The sequence below is a fragment of the Thunnus thynnus genome, chromosome 7, assembly GCF_963924715.1.
Source record: "Thunnus thynnus chromosome 7, fThuThy2.1, whole genome shotgun sequence".
Lineage (NCBI taxonomy): Eukaryota > Metazoa > Chordata > Actinopteri > Scombriformes > Scombridae > Thunnus > Thunnus thynnus.
The window spans coordinates 11,466,601-11,480,525 of NC_089523.1; the positions used below are offsets into that span (position 1 = coordinate 11,466,601).

At 40.4% G+C, this 13,925-nt stretch overlaps 1 protein-coding gene across 1 annotated transcript; it reads left to right on the forward strand.

Moving 5' to 3' along the window:
- The first annotated feature begins 288 nt into the window (after positions 1-288).
- On the forward strand, positions 289-13,598 carry sgcg (sarcoglycan, gamma). The gene is made up of 8 exons (XM_067594308.1): positions 289-505; positions 4,502-4,703; positions 5,285-5,389; positions 8,610-8,697; positions 9,575-9,694; positions 10,656-10,728; positions 11,039-11,162; positions 12,029-13,598. The coding sequence occupies exons 2-8, from the start codon at positions 4,509-4,511 to the stop codon at positions 12,194-12,196; spliced, it is 873 nt and encodes a 290-aa protein (XP_067450409.1). The 5' UTR covers positions 289-505; positions 4,502-4,508; the 3' UTR covers positions 12,197-13,598.
- The last annotated feature ends 327 nt before the right edge of the window (positions 13,599-13,925 follow it).

Below are 13,925 nucleotides of genomic sequence, written 5' to 3' on the forward strand. Positions count from 1 at the left end.
CCAGCTTAGCTTCATGTTGAGAGCCATGACCGAAGTCTCAAATTAGACTGGACTGCATCGAGCCCTGGGTCGGGCAGTGAAAGTGACTCACTAGTATGCATGACAAACAACTGCCTCTGTTCGTTGTGGATGGTTTCTCTCTCTCTCTCTCCCTCCCTCTCTCAGTGTCTGTGAGAGAGGTTAAAGCTCTTCCTCCCCCTTCTCTCTCTGTTTCTCTCTCTCTCCCTCTCTCTCTCTCTCATATACACACACACTGATGATATTCAAATGTCTGCAGGCAGGGTGAAAGGCAGAGAGTCAGAGTGGGTATGCAGGGGAGTGGGAGCGCCGTCTCGTGGCGATTAGTCAGGGCACTTCCATAGCTGGATTTATGGCACGCAGCTGTTGAGTGGCTGACAGACGTGTGAGGAGCTCAGGCACTGCTGCTTCTCAAGCTGCTCGTACCAGCTCGAGCTCTGCTTACTGTTGCGTAGGGAAGAGGACTGCTGTGCCTCCACACACAACGGTGAGTACTCTTCCTTTTTCTTCCACTGTTTGACATACTCTGTCATTTTGTCTCTTTCATTAACAAAAAGTCTCTTTCTGATTAAGAGTTTTGCAAAGCAACCTTTGACCTACTGTACCCTTTTTTTTTTCAGTTTTTCCTTCTTTCTGACTCGCGTGTCTCATGTTTTGCTGATGTTCTGCTGTGATTACTTTGCAGTCCTTCCAGACGTAGTTTGGGATTAGGAAAAACAACAGCTGACAGCAGTTTTACCATACATGGCCGGAAAATTTTAAATATAAAAATAACTTTGTCAAAAAGTGCCTCGCTAATATTTTTCTCTGTGTTAAGGTCAATGCCCCAACGTTTTTAGTTGTCCATTAGTTATACCAAAGCAGTGTGTGTCTATGTGTGTGTCCCGTGGTGCTTTTTTAAATTTAGTTCACAATGCCGTGTCCTATTTTTAGAAGTACAGGCATCACAGCAGAGTGGAGACATGAAGCCGGCTGCTCACCAGACAGACAGGACAGAAACTTCAGCTCTGTGCTCAGCTTTCGATCGCTCCTCGCTCCACACCAGTGTTCCTCTGTGAGCGTCCTTCAGCTAGTCCCTTTCTAAAACTTCTGGCATTCGGTCAGGTCAAGCTTTGACTCAGAGGAAAGCCTGGATTCTCAATTACAGCCGGACCCTGTGGATTTTAGGCAAGCAGTTAGCCTGTCCAGCCCGGCCCCCGCTCTCATCCAGAGGTCAGAGACTGAGACAGAGCCACACAGGCAGAATCACTTGTTTAAGGTTAATTGAGAGAGTGCCCTTGGATAAATAGCACTGCTATCAGTGGTGTGTCCGATACTGAACATCTCAAGGGGGAAGTACTTTGTTAGAGGCCTGCAAAATCTTTGAAACTTACATTTAATTGTCCCTCATGTGGCTTTAAAGTTTCAGATTGAGAATCAGATTCAAACTTTTGTCATTAACCACCTGATGAAAACAATTTTCTCTTAAAGATCAGACTGTATTTCCTTAAAAGTCCCATAAATTGAGCATTCCTTGCACTTGAGTGGCAAGGCTGCTCAGGGAGTGTTTATTTGGGTTGCTATGCAAGGATCTGTCTGTGGCTGAAGGGCTGGTAACACTGAAACTGGAGCTGGAAGACGCCTTTAAAGATTCAGCCTCAAAGCTGCTTCCCCCTCGTACTGCTGCCAAAGTACGGAAGCCTCTTAATGCCTTCATTTAAAGTAATTAGACTGGGTTAGATCAAATTCATTAACATCATAATGAACAGATCCAGAGCTTGTTCATTTGCCAAAAGTGCAGAGTTGGGCTCATCAACATGTTAACATGCAAATAAACTGTGGATGTTAATAGATATAGCGTGGGGTTACTGGAATCGGTTAATTTAACAGCCAATGAATACTCCTAATTCTTTTTTTTTCTCTCAGTGGAGAACTCCCTTGAGAAAACACCCAAAACTAAAACCCAACTGAATCCATGCTGTAGCACACACCCTCAGCTGTACTGAGATTCAATTTGTCATTATGACTCATTCTCACAAGTACGATTAATAAATATAAATTAGGTGAGATATGGGCAAAAAAAATGAGCATTTCACATAACTTGCTACTTATCACCCTCCACTCTCCTCTCCCCTGTAGAAACAGCACAAACTCTCTTTTTTTTCTCCTTTATCAGGCATCGTTCATTTGTCTGGTTGTGAAATAAGGGCTATTCATCACAGCTGGGCTTGCAGGCCATGTGACAGGTCCTGTGGAGAGGCAGATTTGGTCACAGAAATGCTCTCAGCCTTTTATGCCAACACGTCTCCTCCCCCCGTGTTTACTGCAAACAGCAAGAAACGAGCTATGGTGACTATAGGCCTTTATCATCTTTCCTCTGAACCATCTCCTGGACCTCACAGAGCTGAGACCCCAGCAGCAAGCACATTATGCTTTTATCCAGCGTCCCTTGCTGTGCGGGCGGAACGATATTTACCATCATTATTTAGAAAAACACAACTTATTTGAGTTTCTTTATATGGTAACTGTATGCAGAGTCTGCCAGCCTTCTTTGCTAGTCACACGGGAGTAACAGTGGGATGATGTGCCCGGCTGAACATCTGTTAATGTCACAGAAGAATTACTTTTTGGTTTGAAAAGTGGCTCCTTAAACATGATGGAAAACACCTTAACTGTAGCAGTAAGATGCAACATCTGTCCCATATGTAAATAAGTCTATGCTATTGAAGTCTGTCAGCTTCAGCAAACACTGATGAAATATCATAGGTGCATCTTTGATTAGAGAGCTTTTGCCATAAAGTTGAGATGAGCTGATGAAGATTTGGAGCAGATTTTTACTGGGAGAAAGCTGCAGTCTGTTTTTGTGTGTTCGCCAGTTTTGGGTGTTTCATTGAGTCATAACGATCTACAACTGACAGCATTTTCCTCCAGCCTTGTCCTCAGTGGGAGTAGCTTTCTCTGCAGCCTGTGCCTGGTTATTAATGCAGATTCGCTGCTGTCACTGTGTGTCAGATGGTCCAAAAATGTGCTGACTGGAGGGCTCGCTCTGAGGTTCTGCAGTCCTGTAGTTGGAGCTCTGTCTGCCTTCACGTGAACTGAATACAGAAAACTACTGTTGGTGTTTGAATTTGTACTACTCGCTGTGGTTTGAAATATGCTGACATTCATCTCCTCAGTTCTTGTTATTGATAGCCTGCTGCTGTGTAGCCAGAAAGTACTGCTGCTGCTCTGTAATAAGTGGCTTTTTCCTTTGCCTTTTTAAAGAACTGCTGGAAATTCAGTCAAGTTTTCCATTGGCGCACTGAGCCAGATATCCACTGGGTCTGTACGTCCGTACGTCTGAACTCATGAATGACATACTGTGCAGTGTTTGAACAAGGCACTGTATGGAGCTGCAATTAAGCAGCGTGTATGCAGTTAAGCTTATAGTTTCGAACATTCTGTGTTAAAGCTGTCTACACCCATAGTGAAGGTCTGTGGCTTTCTTTCTGTTGAGAAACACATCCTAAATCAGTCCAATATTACAGCATTGTATTGAATGATACCTGCATTCATGGTTAAAAAAAAAAAAAGAAAAAAAAAGTACATATTATGATTATGAGCTTGTTTGTAGATGGCTACCAAAATCTCCGATATGGTTCCTCTGTAATGAGCTGGAAAGGAAAAAAATATAAAAGAAAAGAATCACACTTTCACGCTAATTATATACCATATAATTAGGCTAATTAGGCTATAAATAGGCTAAATTAGAGGAAGAGTTGGTGTCCTCTTGAACTGGCAACTATTGTGTGCAGGATGTTAATTATCAACAAGCAACAACATGTTAATAATTATATCCAGTCAACATTTTATGAAAGATCTCACCACATATGTTTTATGACGTATAAAAATACTCTGCTTTGAATAATTATTTGTGTTTGATATGGTTTTTCCTAAAAAAAATAAATAAATAAATAAAAAAAATCTTCTCCCTTATTGAAAAATCCACAATCTGTGAAAATGCTGGACACAAAATGTCTCCGACTTCACGGTCAAGTCCATTCTCAGTATATGAGCACTGGAGGCTCAGGTTTCACACTTGCGAAAGCTGCATACTGGACCATGATTGGCTCCAAACTACTTGTGATGTCATAAATCATGCTCGGACATGCACGTCTTAAACTGAGATATAAGGTCAGCACAGAGAAACTTGATGAACTTGAAAACAGCCTTCGGACACATACATCACACGCACTCAAAAACAAATTTTTGAGTGAAGGGAGGGGGGCTTTAATGCAATAAATCACTATGACAACAGATCTTAGCCAGTTGACCAATATTACAATGGTATATAAACAAAGTTACTCTTCATGGCCTGTTTTCTCTGATCCCTGACAAACTCCCACTGACTCTGTGGCATGCAGTGTGTGCAATCTCACTGAACAGAACAGAAGAGTAGTGTTTTCTTTTTCTTTTAACATCTGTTTCTATTGCCTGTGTGCCTGTTTTCATGTGTTGTGCCCAGCTAGCAGATGGTGCGAGAGCAATATGTCACCACCACCCAGGGCAGCAGCGCGCCCAGGCCGGTGCCTGACTACGTGTACAAGATTGGCATCTATGGCTGGAGGAAGCGCTGCCTCTACCTGTTTGTCCTGTTGCTCATCGTCATCCTGGTGGTCAACTTCGCCCTCACCATCTGGATCTTCAGGGTGATGTGGTTCAACACGGTATGCATGACTCACTTGGCAGTTTGTGTTTTCAGCTGGGAGAGTTTTCCCACTTTCTTTCTTCCTTACCTGCTTTGATATCTAATGTAATACTATTATTTTTAAGTTTGGATTGTGTATCCATCACACTATCATTAGTAGTAGTAGTGTAGTGTCTTTAATCAATCATTAACTGATACTTGGCTGTCTAAGCAGGATTGTTTATGTTGTTTTTTTCATGGAGTCTTGTCAGATTTCTGTCTCAAGTCCAGATGGCAGCTCTGGATTTATGCAGAAGCAGAACAAGAGATGCGACAAACACACACACACACACACACTTGGATACACATGTACACACACTAATGTGGAGTGTTTGCACAGCTAAAGCAAATAGCTGATTTATTCTAATACCATCCAAAGCCATACAGAAAACATTGCAACATGTGTCACACACTTGGAAATCTATGAAATGGTTGCCTAATGAAATAAAAATTCCTCATCTCCTCACTTGCAATATTTTGGACTCTTAACTTGCAGATAAAGCTGTTAAGTCGATTTAAGTGAACAATAATCAGTCTGAATTCACAACTATGTGACTGCAGGAAGGGATGGGACTCCTACAAGTCCACTCTGATGGGGTCAAGCTGGAGGAGGGCGAGTCGGAGTTCCTGTCTCCCGTCTACGCTGAGGAGATCCACTCCAGAGAAGTAAGATAATCAGGAACACACTTGTATTTCTCCCCTTTGCACATTCTTCCTCACTCTACTATCCCTCTACCTACTGCTCGCCTCCCTCTTCTGTTTTCTTCCCAGCTAATTCTCAAACGGCTGTTTGCGCAATTAAGCAGTCCAACAACATGGCCATTATTTCATCTCACTGTTTACCAAACTTAAACTTCATTAAATGTGTGTAGACTATACATCCTGCTATCATCTAAATCTCATTCCTTGCAGATAGTTTTTATCCAGCTGGAGTGAGTGAGCTGCAAATCTCTGACTGTACTTTTTTTTGGGAGATGTGTCAGATCAAACTGGATTTGGCAGTCCAGCACAGCGCACTTGGTGGTGCAGTGAGCTCCCCATTAACTTCAGGGATATTTGTGGTGGAAAGTAGTTTATGGCCCGCCTGCTAGCAGCAGATGGGAACACTTTGCTGCAGTTGTTTACATGTTATGGCTTTTCTTGCTCATAGCAGCAATTTTTTAGCATTCTTTATACTTTATGGGCCTCATTAAAAAAGCAATGTATTCCTCATTTATGGACGGACACTTTCTCCAATGCATTCTATGGATTTCTAATGAGATTCAGGGATTTAGTGAGTTGCTGCCTGGCCTGCTACATGAATGTTTGTAGCTCAGATCATGTTTTATAAACAGGGCTTCATCAGCTCACTGCGAAGGAACAGAAGTGATTTATTGCTGAAGGCTGCCTCATTTAAACATTGTATAAAAGCTATGTTTGTGTTTCTGTCATTTCTGCTGATATAGTTACCTTGTGTTATATCTTGTGCTAGTATTTGTGTTAAAATCAGTACCATATTCTACAAACAACAAACCCTTTATAAATGGTATATAAGTTGTAACTGATAACTTTATTACTTGTTAATTAATTTACTAATGCTACTGATGTTAATTATAATTTAATTATAAGAATTATTATTATAATTTATACAGTGGGTCAATTACAAGCCATTAAGAACAACTTTTGGGTTGCCAGGTTGTGTATATCCTCCTTCATTTCTAAGGACATTTATAAATGTTAGTAAGTCATAAAGGATCCTATAATCCAAGTCTGTGGTTGTAAAGGTTAATATGTTTGTACATAAATATAATCCATTATAGTTGTGGATTGGAGGAAATTTCCTGATGAACTAAAAGGACAGTAAAAAAATGAGGGAAAACACACATAAATGACATTGAAAAGCCGCACACATATAACTAATGCATTTATTTCAACAAATGAAGATTAAAGTTTTGGCATCCTCATGAAGGCAGTTTGCCGAAACGTTGAAATAAATGCTAGAGTTATGAGTGTTCGGCTTTTTCAAATAATTAAATAAAATAGACGAATACACAAATACACATTTACAGAAACTGATATGAAACAAGACTCCACCGCCACGCTAGCTTTGAGCTAAATGCTAACATCAGCATGGTAGCATGCTCACAATCACAATGCTAACATGCTGATGTTTTAGTTGGTATAATGTTTACGATGGTCACTATTTTAGTTCAGTGTGTTAGCATGTCATAAGTTTTGCATGTATTTCATAAACCAAAGTATTGAACATATACAAATTTTAGAGTAGCTTTTACTGGTTTTCTGTTATTTATATACTGTTATGATGTCGGATATGTATGTAGAAATGCTCCCTGCAAGTTAAAAGCCTGGGCTTCAACCTGCCATGAACGCTTCGTTTGCAATGTTTTTTTCTACCTTGCGAACAAGCTGAAGCATGCCCATGCACCATATTCAAAAGGCAGCCATTTTCCTGTGACGTCACGCTCAGGGTGGGAAGCTCAAATGCTGTTATCAAAAGCATAATGTTGTACTGCTGTGTTCCAGGTTGCAAGTCGTACATTAGTTTCACAGAAAAGAAATGCTGCCAAGTATAAATATCACAGCACTGCTAACTGAAGCCTCAGGTTGTGCCCCTCCCAGAGTTGCTGGCAGTGTTAGTAAGCCTGATAAGAGATACAGAGAGGCAACGTCATGCTAATAACCCAAAGATTTATTCCTTTTCGGTGGCAATAAACACAAGACACGACCCGCCGATAACTAACTGTGATATATTCAGAGTTTTAAAAGATGTTCAGGGCTGATGAATGACGGCAGTAACATTAACATGATAAACAGCAGGGCTACGGCTATGTACTGACGCTCCCCCTCAAACACATACTGGAGAACCTCTCGTACAGCCGTTAGCTCAGCTACAACACAGCTACCACACAGAAACTTTTACAAAGGGCCATGAATGTGGTAGGTTAAGTAAGCAGTGATGCTCTGTTGTCATATTAAGTTACTGTATCATTGATGCAGGTTGATCATGAAACCACGTTTGTTACTTTTTAATGTTTGCACAAGCCGATGGATTGATTTGTTATCTGACAACTTTAGTAGCGCTAACATTGACGTTAATGTTAATTGCAAACTTCACGTTTGCTATCCCAACATTAACTCACAGTGTTTCCAGTGCGGGCCAGACAGGCACCAGGTCTTACCTTCAACATTGTGGATATAAGCTTCAATCCAGTTGCAAATTCATCTGCCCATTTATCAATTTGGTCAAAGGAAAGTGATGGTAAACAGGTCAAGTTTTTTGACCATCTCGCTCACACAGGCTTTACTTGACAGTGTCAAAGCTTCCCACCCTGAGTGTGACATCAGAGGAAAATGGCCACCGTGTGAATATGGTGCATAAGCGGTTGTCCGTTCTGTAGCCTTGGTTGCTATGGTTGTTGCTAAAGTTTTTCAATGTATTGTTTGTGTTTTCCACTCTCATGTTTTGAATTGGATTTCGGCTCGAAGATGTACGAATGTATTTGAGAAGTTGACATTTAGAGTAAAGAATGAGAAAAAAGAAGTGAAATCCTACCACCACAATATGTTTCATGGTTTGTTGAACTCATCAAGGAGGGGGGGCCTCATTAGGAGGGGGGCCTTAAAGAGAGTTTTTTGAACTGTGAATCCTGCAAAGACATTCCAGTAGAGCCCCCCCAAAAAAATATAGACCTGGAAATGTGCATAATAGGCAACATAGAGCAACAGTACTAGCATGGCAAATAACCTCATAATTGATTGGTTTGATCAAGTTGAGTAAATGATCAAAATAATCACATACTGAAAGTAATTCCTATTGTTATCACTTTTCTCATGCAGATGTACAGTATATCTGGATAGTATCATGACAATCTTTTTTTTTTTACAGGACTCTTCACTTCTTGTGCACTCATCGCAAAACGTTTCCCTCAATGCCCGCAATGAAAATGGTGATGTCACGGGGAGGATATCTGTGGGTAAGAGTGCACACATGTCCACACAGAGACACATATAGCACTCACCCATAACAAAGTATCCAATTGATGCAAGAGGGCAATAGTAAAGTCATTCATGCACTTGTCCTGCAGCAATTTCTCATCCAACATTAACAGTGACAATTTCCATTTATAATCTCTCAGATTTCCATTTAAAATCCATTAAATGCAACATTCCTCTCTCTACCATTGCTTCTGGATCATTCTATATTACACAGAGGTCCCGGGGCCTGTGGAGGATCATATTTGTGCATCTTTTATGGCTTACCAACGGCTGCACTGGGGTATTTTGTCATAATTAAAAGGCCAGCAAATGACCCAGCTAATTGCCGTGTTCCACAGTACCGTTTTGTGTCCTTGATCATTAAGCCGTAAAAAGCATAGCCTGCATCCTTTTGGCCCTCAGTGAGTAAAACTGAAATGCTTGTTAGGGAAGATTACATGCCGGTTCACAGTTGTAGGTGCTGAGATGGGTTAAATATCTCGCTGACTGATCTACCTGCTTTAGATTAGCCTCTCATGGGGCTGTGAGCACTGATGTAGTAAAGGGTAAAATGGGATAACCTCAGATATGTTACCTTTCAGTTTGAGCAGTAATGGCCTCTCCAAGATGTAAATTCTCTGTTTGCCAGCTGGTTTTACACATTTTTAATATATGCATTTATATTCAGTGGGTGGGTTTTATTGCTTTTTTTGGCCACTACATCACCATATCAGTAGATTTTCCTGAAGTTAAGCATGACTGTGGACACTGGAGACTTGAAAAGTATAACAGAAAGAGAAAGATTAGATTTTCATGACTGTTATATTTTCATGTAATATTGCCAAACCCCTTCAGGTATTGTTGTTGTTGTTGCAGGTCCAAAAGAGGCTCAGGGACACGCTCGGAATCTGCTCATTAACTCCCACAATGACAACATGCTGTTCACTGCAGATGGCGAACAGGCTGTGATTGGACCAGACAAACTACGCATCACAGGTAAACCAACGGCTGCCACCTGCTGCCGTCTTGGAAATATCGCACTCCTCTTGGCAAAAATGTTTTTTTTTGCATTTAGAAAAAGATAATATTGACAGCAGATGTGAACTCAACGGGAGCAGTTTGGTTTGATGGCAGATATCTGTGCAACAATCCAACAACCAAGGACAAAGACAGACGCAGTCATTTTGATTATCATTCATGTCATACAGTTAGTGTGCACTGCTATCTCTAAGGTACACCTACTTATAATGAAATGTCATGGATGCATGTGAAATTTCTCTTGGTTAATGCCATGTAGGAGGGACCCATCACAATAATAGAGGATTTTAATCAAATATTTTTTTCCTTTTTTAGTTTTGAGCCGACAAAAGAAATATCACATCACAATACAACACATCATATCACACAACATACAACCCAACAGTGCTGCAAACATACAAAACCGTCATATAACAACAAACTATCAGGCAGAACCATCCCCTGTTTCTGTTCTGCTTCCCCTCACTGTCTTTCGGTGTCCAGTATGTGTATTGATGGTGCTGTGGGTCACTGATCACACACTGTGATGGCTGATTAATGTTGAAGGGAGTGTCAGCTGATAGCTTCATTATGCCCAGGGTCATTTTGATCCACAGAGACCAGCAGCCGGCAGCAGCCAAGGAGCTGTTTTCTAAAAATCTTTCAAAACAAAGCCTCTGTGCCCACAAAGAGTTGAATTCCACCACAGCTGGATCCACATTCTGCAGCTATGTTTGTGGTTTTCAGATCGAGTTTTCTCTCCAGTGTCTCTCCTAATCTGTCTCCCTCTCAACTCGAGCGTTGCTTGATTTACTACAATCAAAATGTGCCGCAAGCCTTGCACAAAATGAAAACAATGAGATATTGTTGTATTAAATATGTTCAGTCCAGTCACCTCAGTTTACATGTGTGGACATGTGTGTGTCTCTTTTTATGTCAGGTCCCGAAGGAGCGCTGTTCCAGCATTCAGTTGAGGTTCCCCTGCTGAGGTCTGAACTTTTCAAAGACCTGAGGTGAGCATTTCAGCCATTTTATATGCATCATATTATTGGAAAACGCATCAATACTAAGTCCTACAAACCATGTGGAAGTATAGGGGAAGATAGTCTTTTAGCAGAAAACATATCTGCATAATACCCACAGAAAAAAAGACAAAATCTTAAGGTTTTACAACACACTTCAACCTCTAATTTCACTTTCTTCAACATTACCCTTTCATGAATCTAAAGAGAATCTGATTTCTTGTTTAGTAAAAATAAAAGAGCTGATAGATGACAGATAGATGGAAGCTGTAGTTTGTAATGTTGAGATGTTTTACTTCAGGTTGGAGTCGCCTACTCGTTCTCTCAGTTTGGACGCACCAAAAGGAGTTCATCTCAAAGCTTTGGCTGGCGACATTGAAGCTGCGTCCAATATGGATATCATCCTGCAGTCTACTGTAGGACTGGTAAGACAAACATTGTTAACTTTCTGAAGTGTGCTACATGCCGACTTCAGGTCTGTTTTAGTACTGTGTTTTTCAGCAATGTGCAGCGAGAGCCTTACTGCGGTGTAGTTTGACAGAAGCTCTATTTGTTTTTGTCCAAAATAGCCCACAGATCACCTTCACTGAGCTCATTAGACCATACAGTTCCACTTCATATTGTAGGAAATGAATGTGTATGTGTTGACTTGAGTTTATAAAGGTACCGCACTGCCAGTGAGCAGTGATCTATTTAGACTTCTGGTAGATTTGATCAAGTGAACTACAGTGAGTTCATTGCCTTTTCGTTACAAAACCTTTGTTTGGGCTCTGTGGGTCTGTTGTGGTGTAGTGGTTTGCAGTTTCCATGTCACTGTTTAGAGTGAGGTTTGGTGATTGATTCAGGCTGGAAAACAGAAAGCTTTTGTTGTTTTGCAGGCATTATTTTGACCTTTTTGAACTCATTCACAGTGAAGCAGCACATTTATATGACAACATATGTAGTTGCAGGGTATAACACACACTCATCTCTCTTTTCTTGCTGTAGGGGAGAAACTTGAGTGTTAATTTGTACTGAACTTGTCATGGTTAATAGTGAAAATTATTTGAATGCTACATTGTCTATTTAGGAATGTGGGCTTTTCAACACTCATAATTTTTATTTATCATATTCTATTTTTTGCACTGGTTAAACACTCACTGGACCTCACTCTATAGCTTCCACCACATGATGTATGATGTATGTACTCGGTTTCAGTGGAAAGAATGAAGCAGAGGGGTATTTGTTGATTCAATGCAACTCTGTTGTTCTCCTTTAATCGTCCTTGCTCTCCATGCTGTCTGCTGTACAGCTGGTGCTGGATGCTGAGACCGTGAGCATGCCGAGCCTGCCCCTGAGCAAAGGAGGGGTTTCTGGAAATGCTGAGGGTCTCTATGAGGTCTGTGTCTGTCCCAGCGGCAAGCTCTTCCTGTCCAAGGCTGGGGTCACCTCCACTTGCAGCGAGAACCAGGAGTGCTAGATAGACTCTGACAAGGTAATCGATTTTCCATCTCTCAGAAGAGGCATCTTCTGGGAGGCAACAAGCACAACAGTTTATATCTGGCCTGAGTTTTTTTTAAATCTTTATACCACAGTGGATCTACGATGATCTCAGTGCAAGATCCCACTGGAACGTCAAGGCTGGTAAAAATACAAATGCCTGCTGGTGTACATGTTGGAGATGTCATGAAATGCATCCTTTCAGTTGCATTTATGACCTTCTAACCATTCAGCTGAAACAAATTGGCACTCTGTACCAAATTCACTCCTGCATCAGAGCTTTTAAAGAATTTTTTACACACACAGTATCATGGCTGGGCAATGAGGAGCTGGTTAACAGCTTACATCCTATGCAATATTATCTTGTGGTGCAATAAATAAAATTGACACATATCGAGGGCTTGGACTGATCAAAAAAATGTCAGAATGTAATTGAAAATATTTTTGGGGTTTACATATGCCCTTCTGGCTCCAAGCCCTCGGTACGTAGTGTCTTTGTTTTGGTGTTTAGCATGTTTTATTTGATTGGGGAAAAATTAGAGAAATGCTGGTATATATTTTGTCACTGTCATAGTCAATTCAGAGATGGCTTTTATCTCTCTTTTTTTTTACTAAAATTCAGAGCAGCAGACTAGTTTCTTGTTTTGTTTCAATTGGTTTATAGGGTTGGGATTAAAATACCATGACTTTTATGGCAGCATAAAGTGTCACTAGTGTGGTATCACATGTGAGTTCTTTTTCTGTTTTTATTATTATGTATGTTTGGCCTGTGCTATTTTTAAGCCCTGCATAAGCATGTAATTATGCATTAGCTACAAGACAGACAGCTTTTCTTGCAACTAAGTTTGTCTGTGTTTGTTCAGTGACCTCATTTACAGCCAAGGGTCTACATCTAACAAGACATTACCTTTGACAACAACGAGCAAGCAAAAACACAACAGGTCTAATAAACAAACGTACTACAGTTGTGGGTAGTTTCTGATTTTGAGTGGAAAAATAATGATTGGTTATTTTATTCAGTTTCGTCTTTTGGTTCAAATATGCCTTTTTTTTTCTTTTTTACACAATGTGCATGACAGGTGCATGACAACATTTGCCTCTATTGTAAAATTACGGTTCTCAGTCCACCATGTCAAAAAGGGCAGTATTTTGTAATGATAGTTAAATTGAGTTTAGCATCAATTTATATTGCATTTCTGCAAGACTGTTTTTTTTGTTTTTTTTTTTAACATAATTTACATCTCATGGCCTTGTGTTATCACTGTCACTGTTGATAAGTAGTTAATTTGCAGTTGTCACCTATGTTCTGGCATATTTTGATAAAGTGTTTAATGTGTATTTATTAATTTTGTATGTTTAATAAACTTTGTGCTATTCTTCTATCATGTGTGTCAAAGTTTTCATTTTCTGATATTTGTTTCTCTGGTCTCTTGTTTTTTTCATTTAAATCATAAAGACAAAAGGGTACCAAAGTCCTGGCAGTCTCTAAATTTATTACATAATATATATTCCACTGCTTCTTGTTTTCTGCTGTGCACATGAGCTGTATAGTGAAGGATTCATCACTTCCTTAACACATTTGTTGGCTCTCTGATGCTCTCTAGTGGAAAAGCTCTGCAGTACCATCAAGACACACAAAACAGACAGTGTGACAATCAGCAAAGATGGAGGAAATTACACCAGCAAGCCACAAGAGCACTTTCTGATCC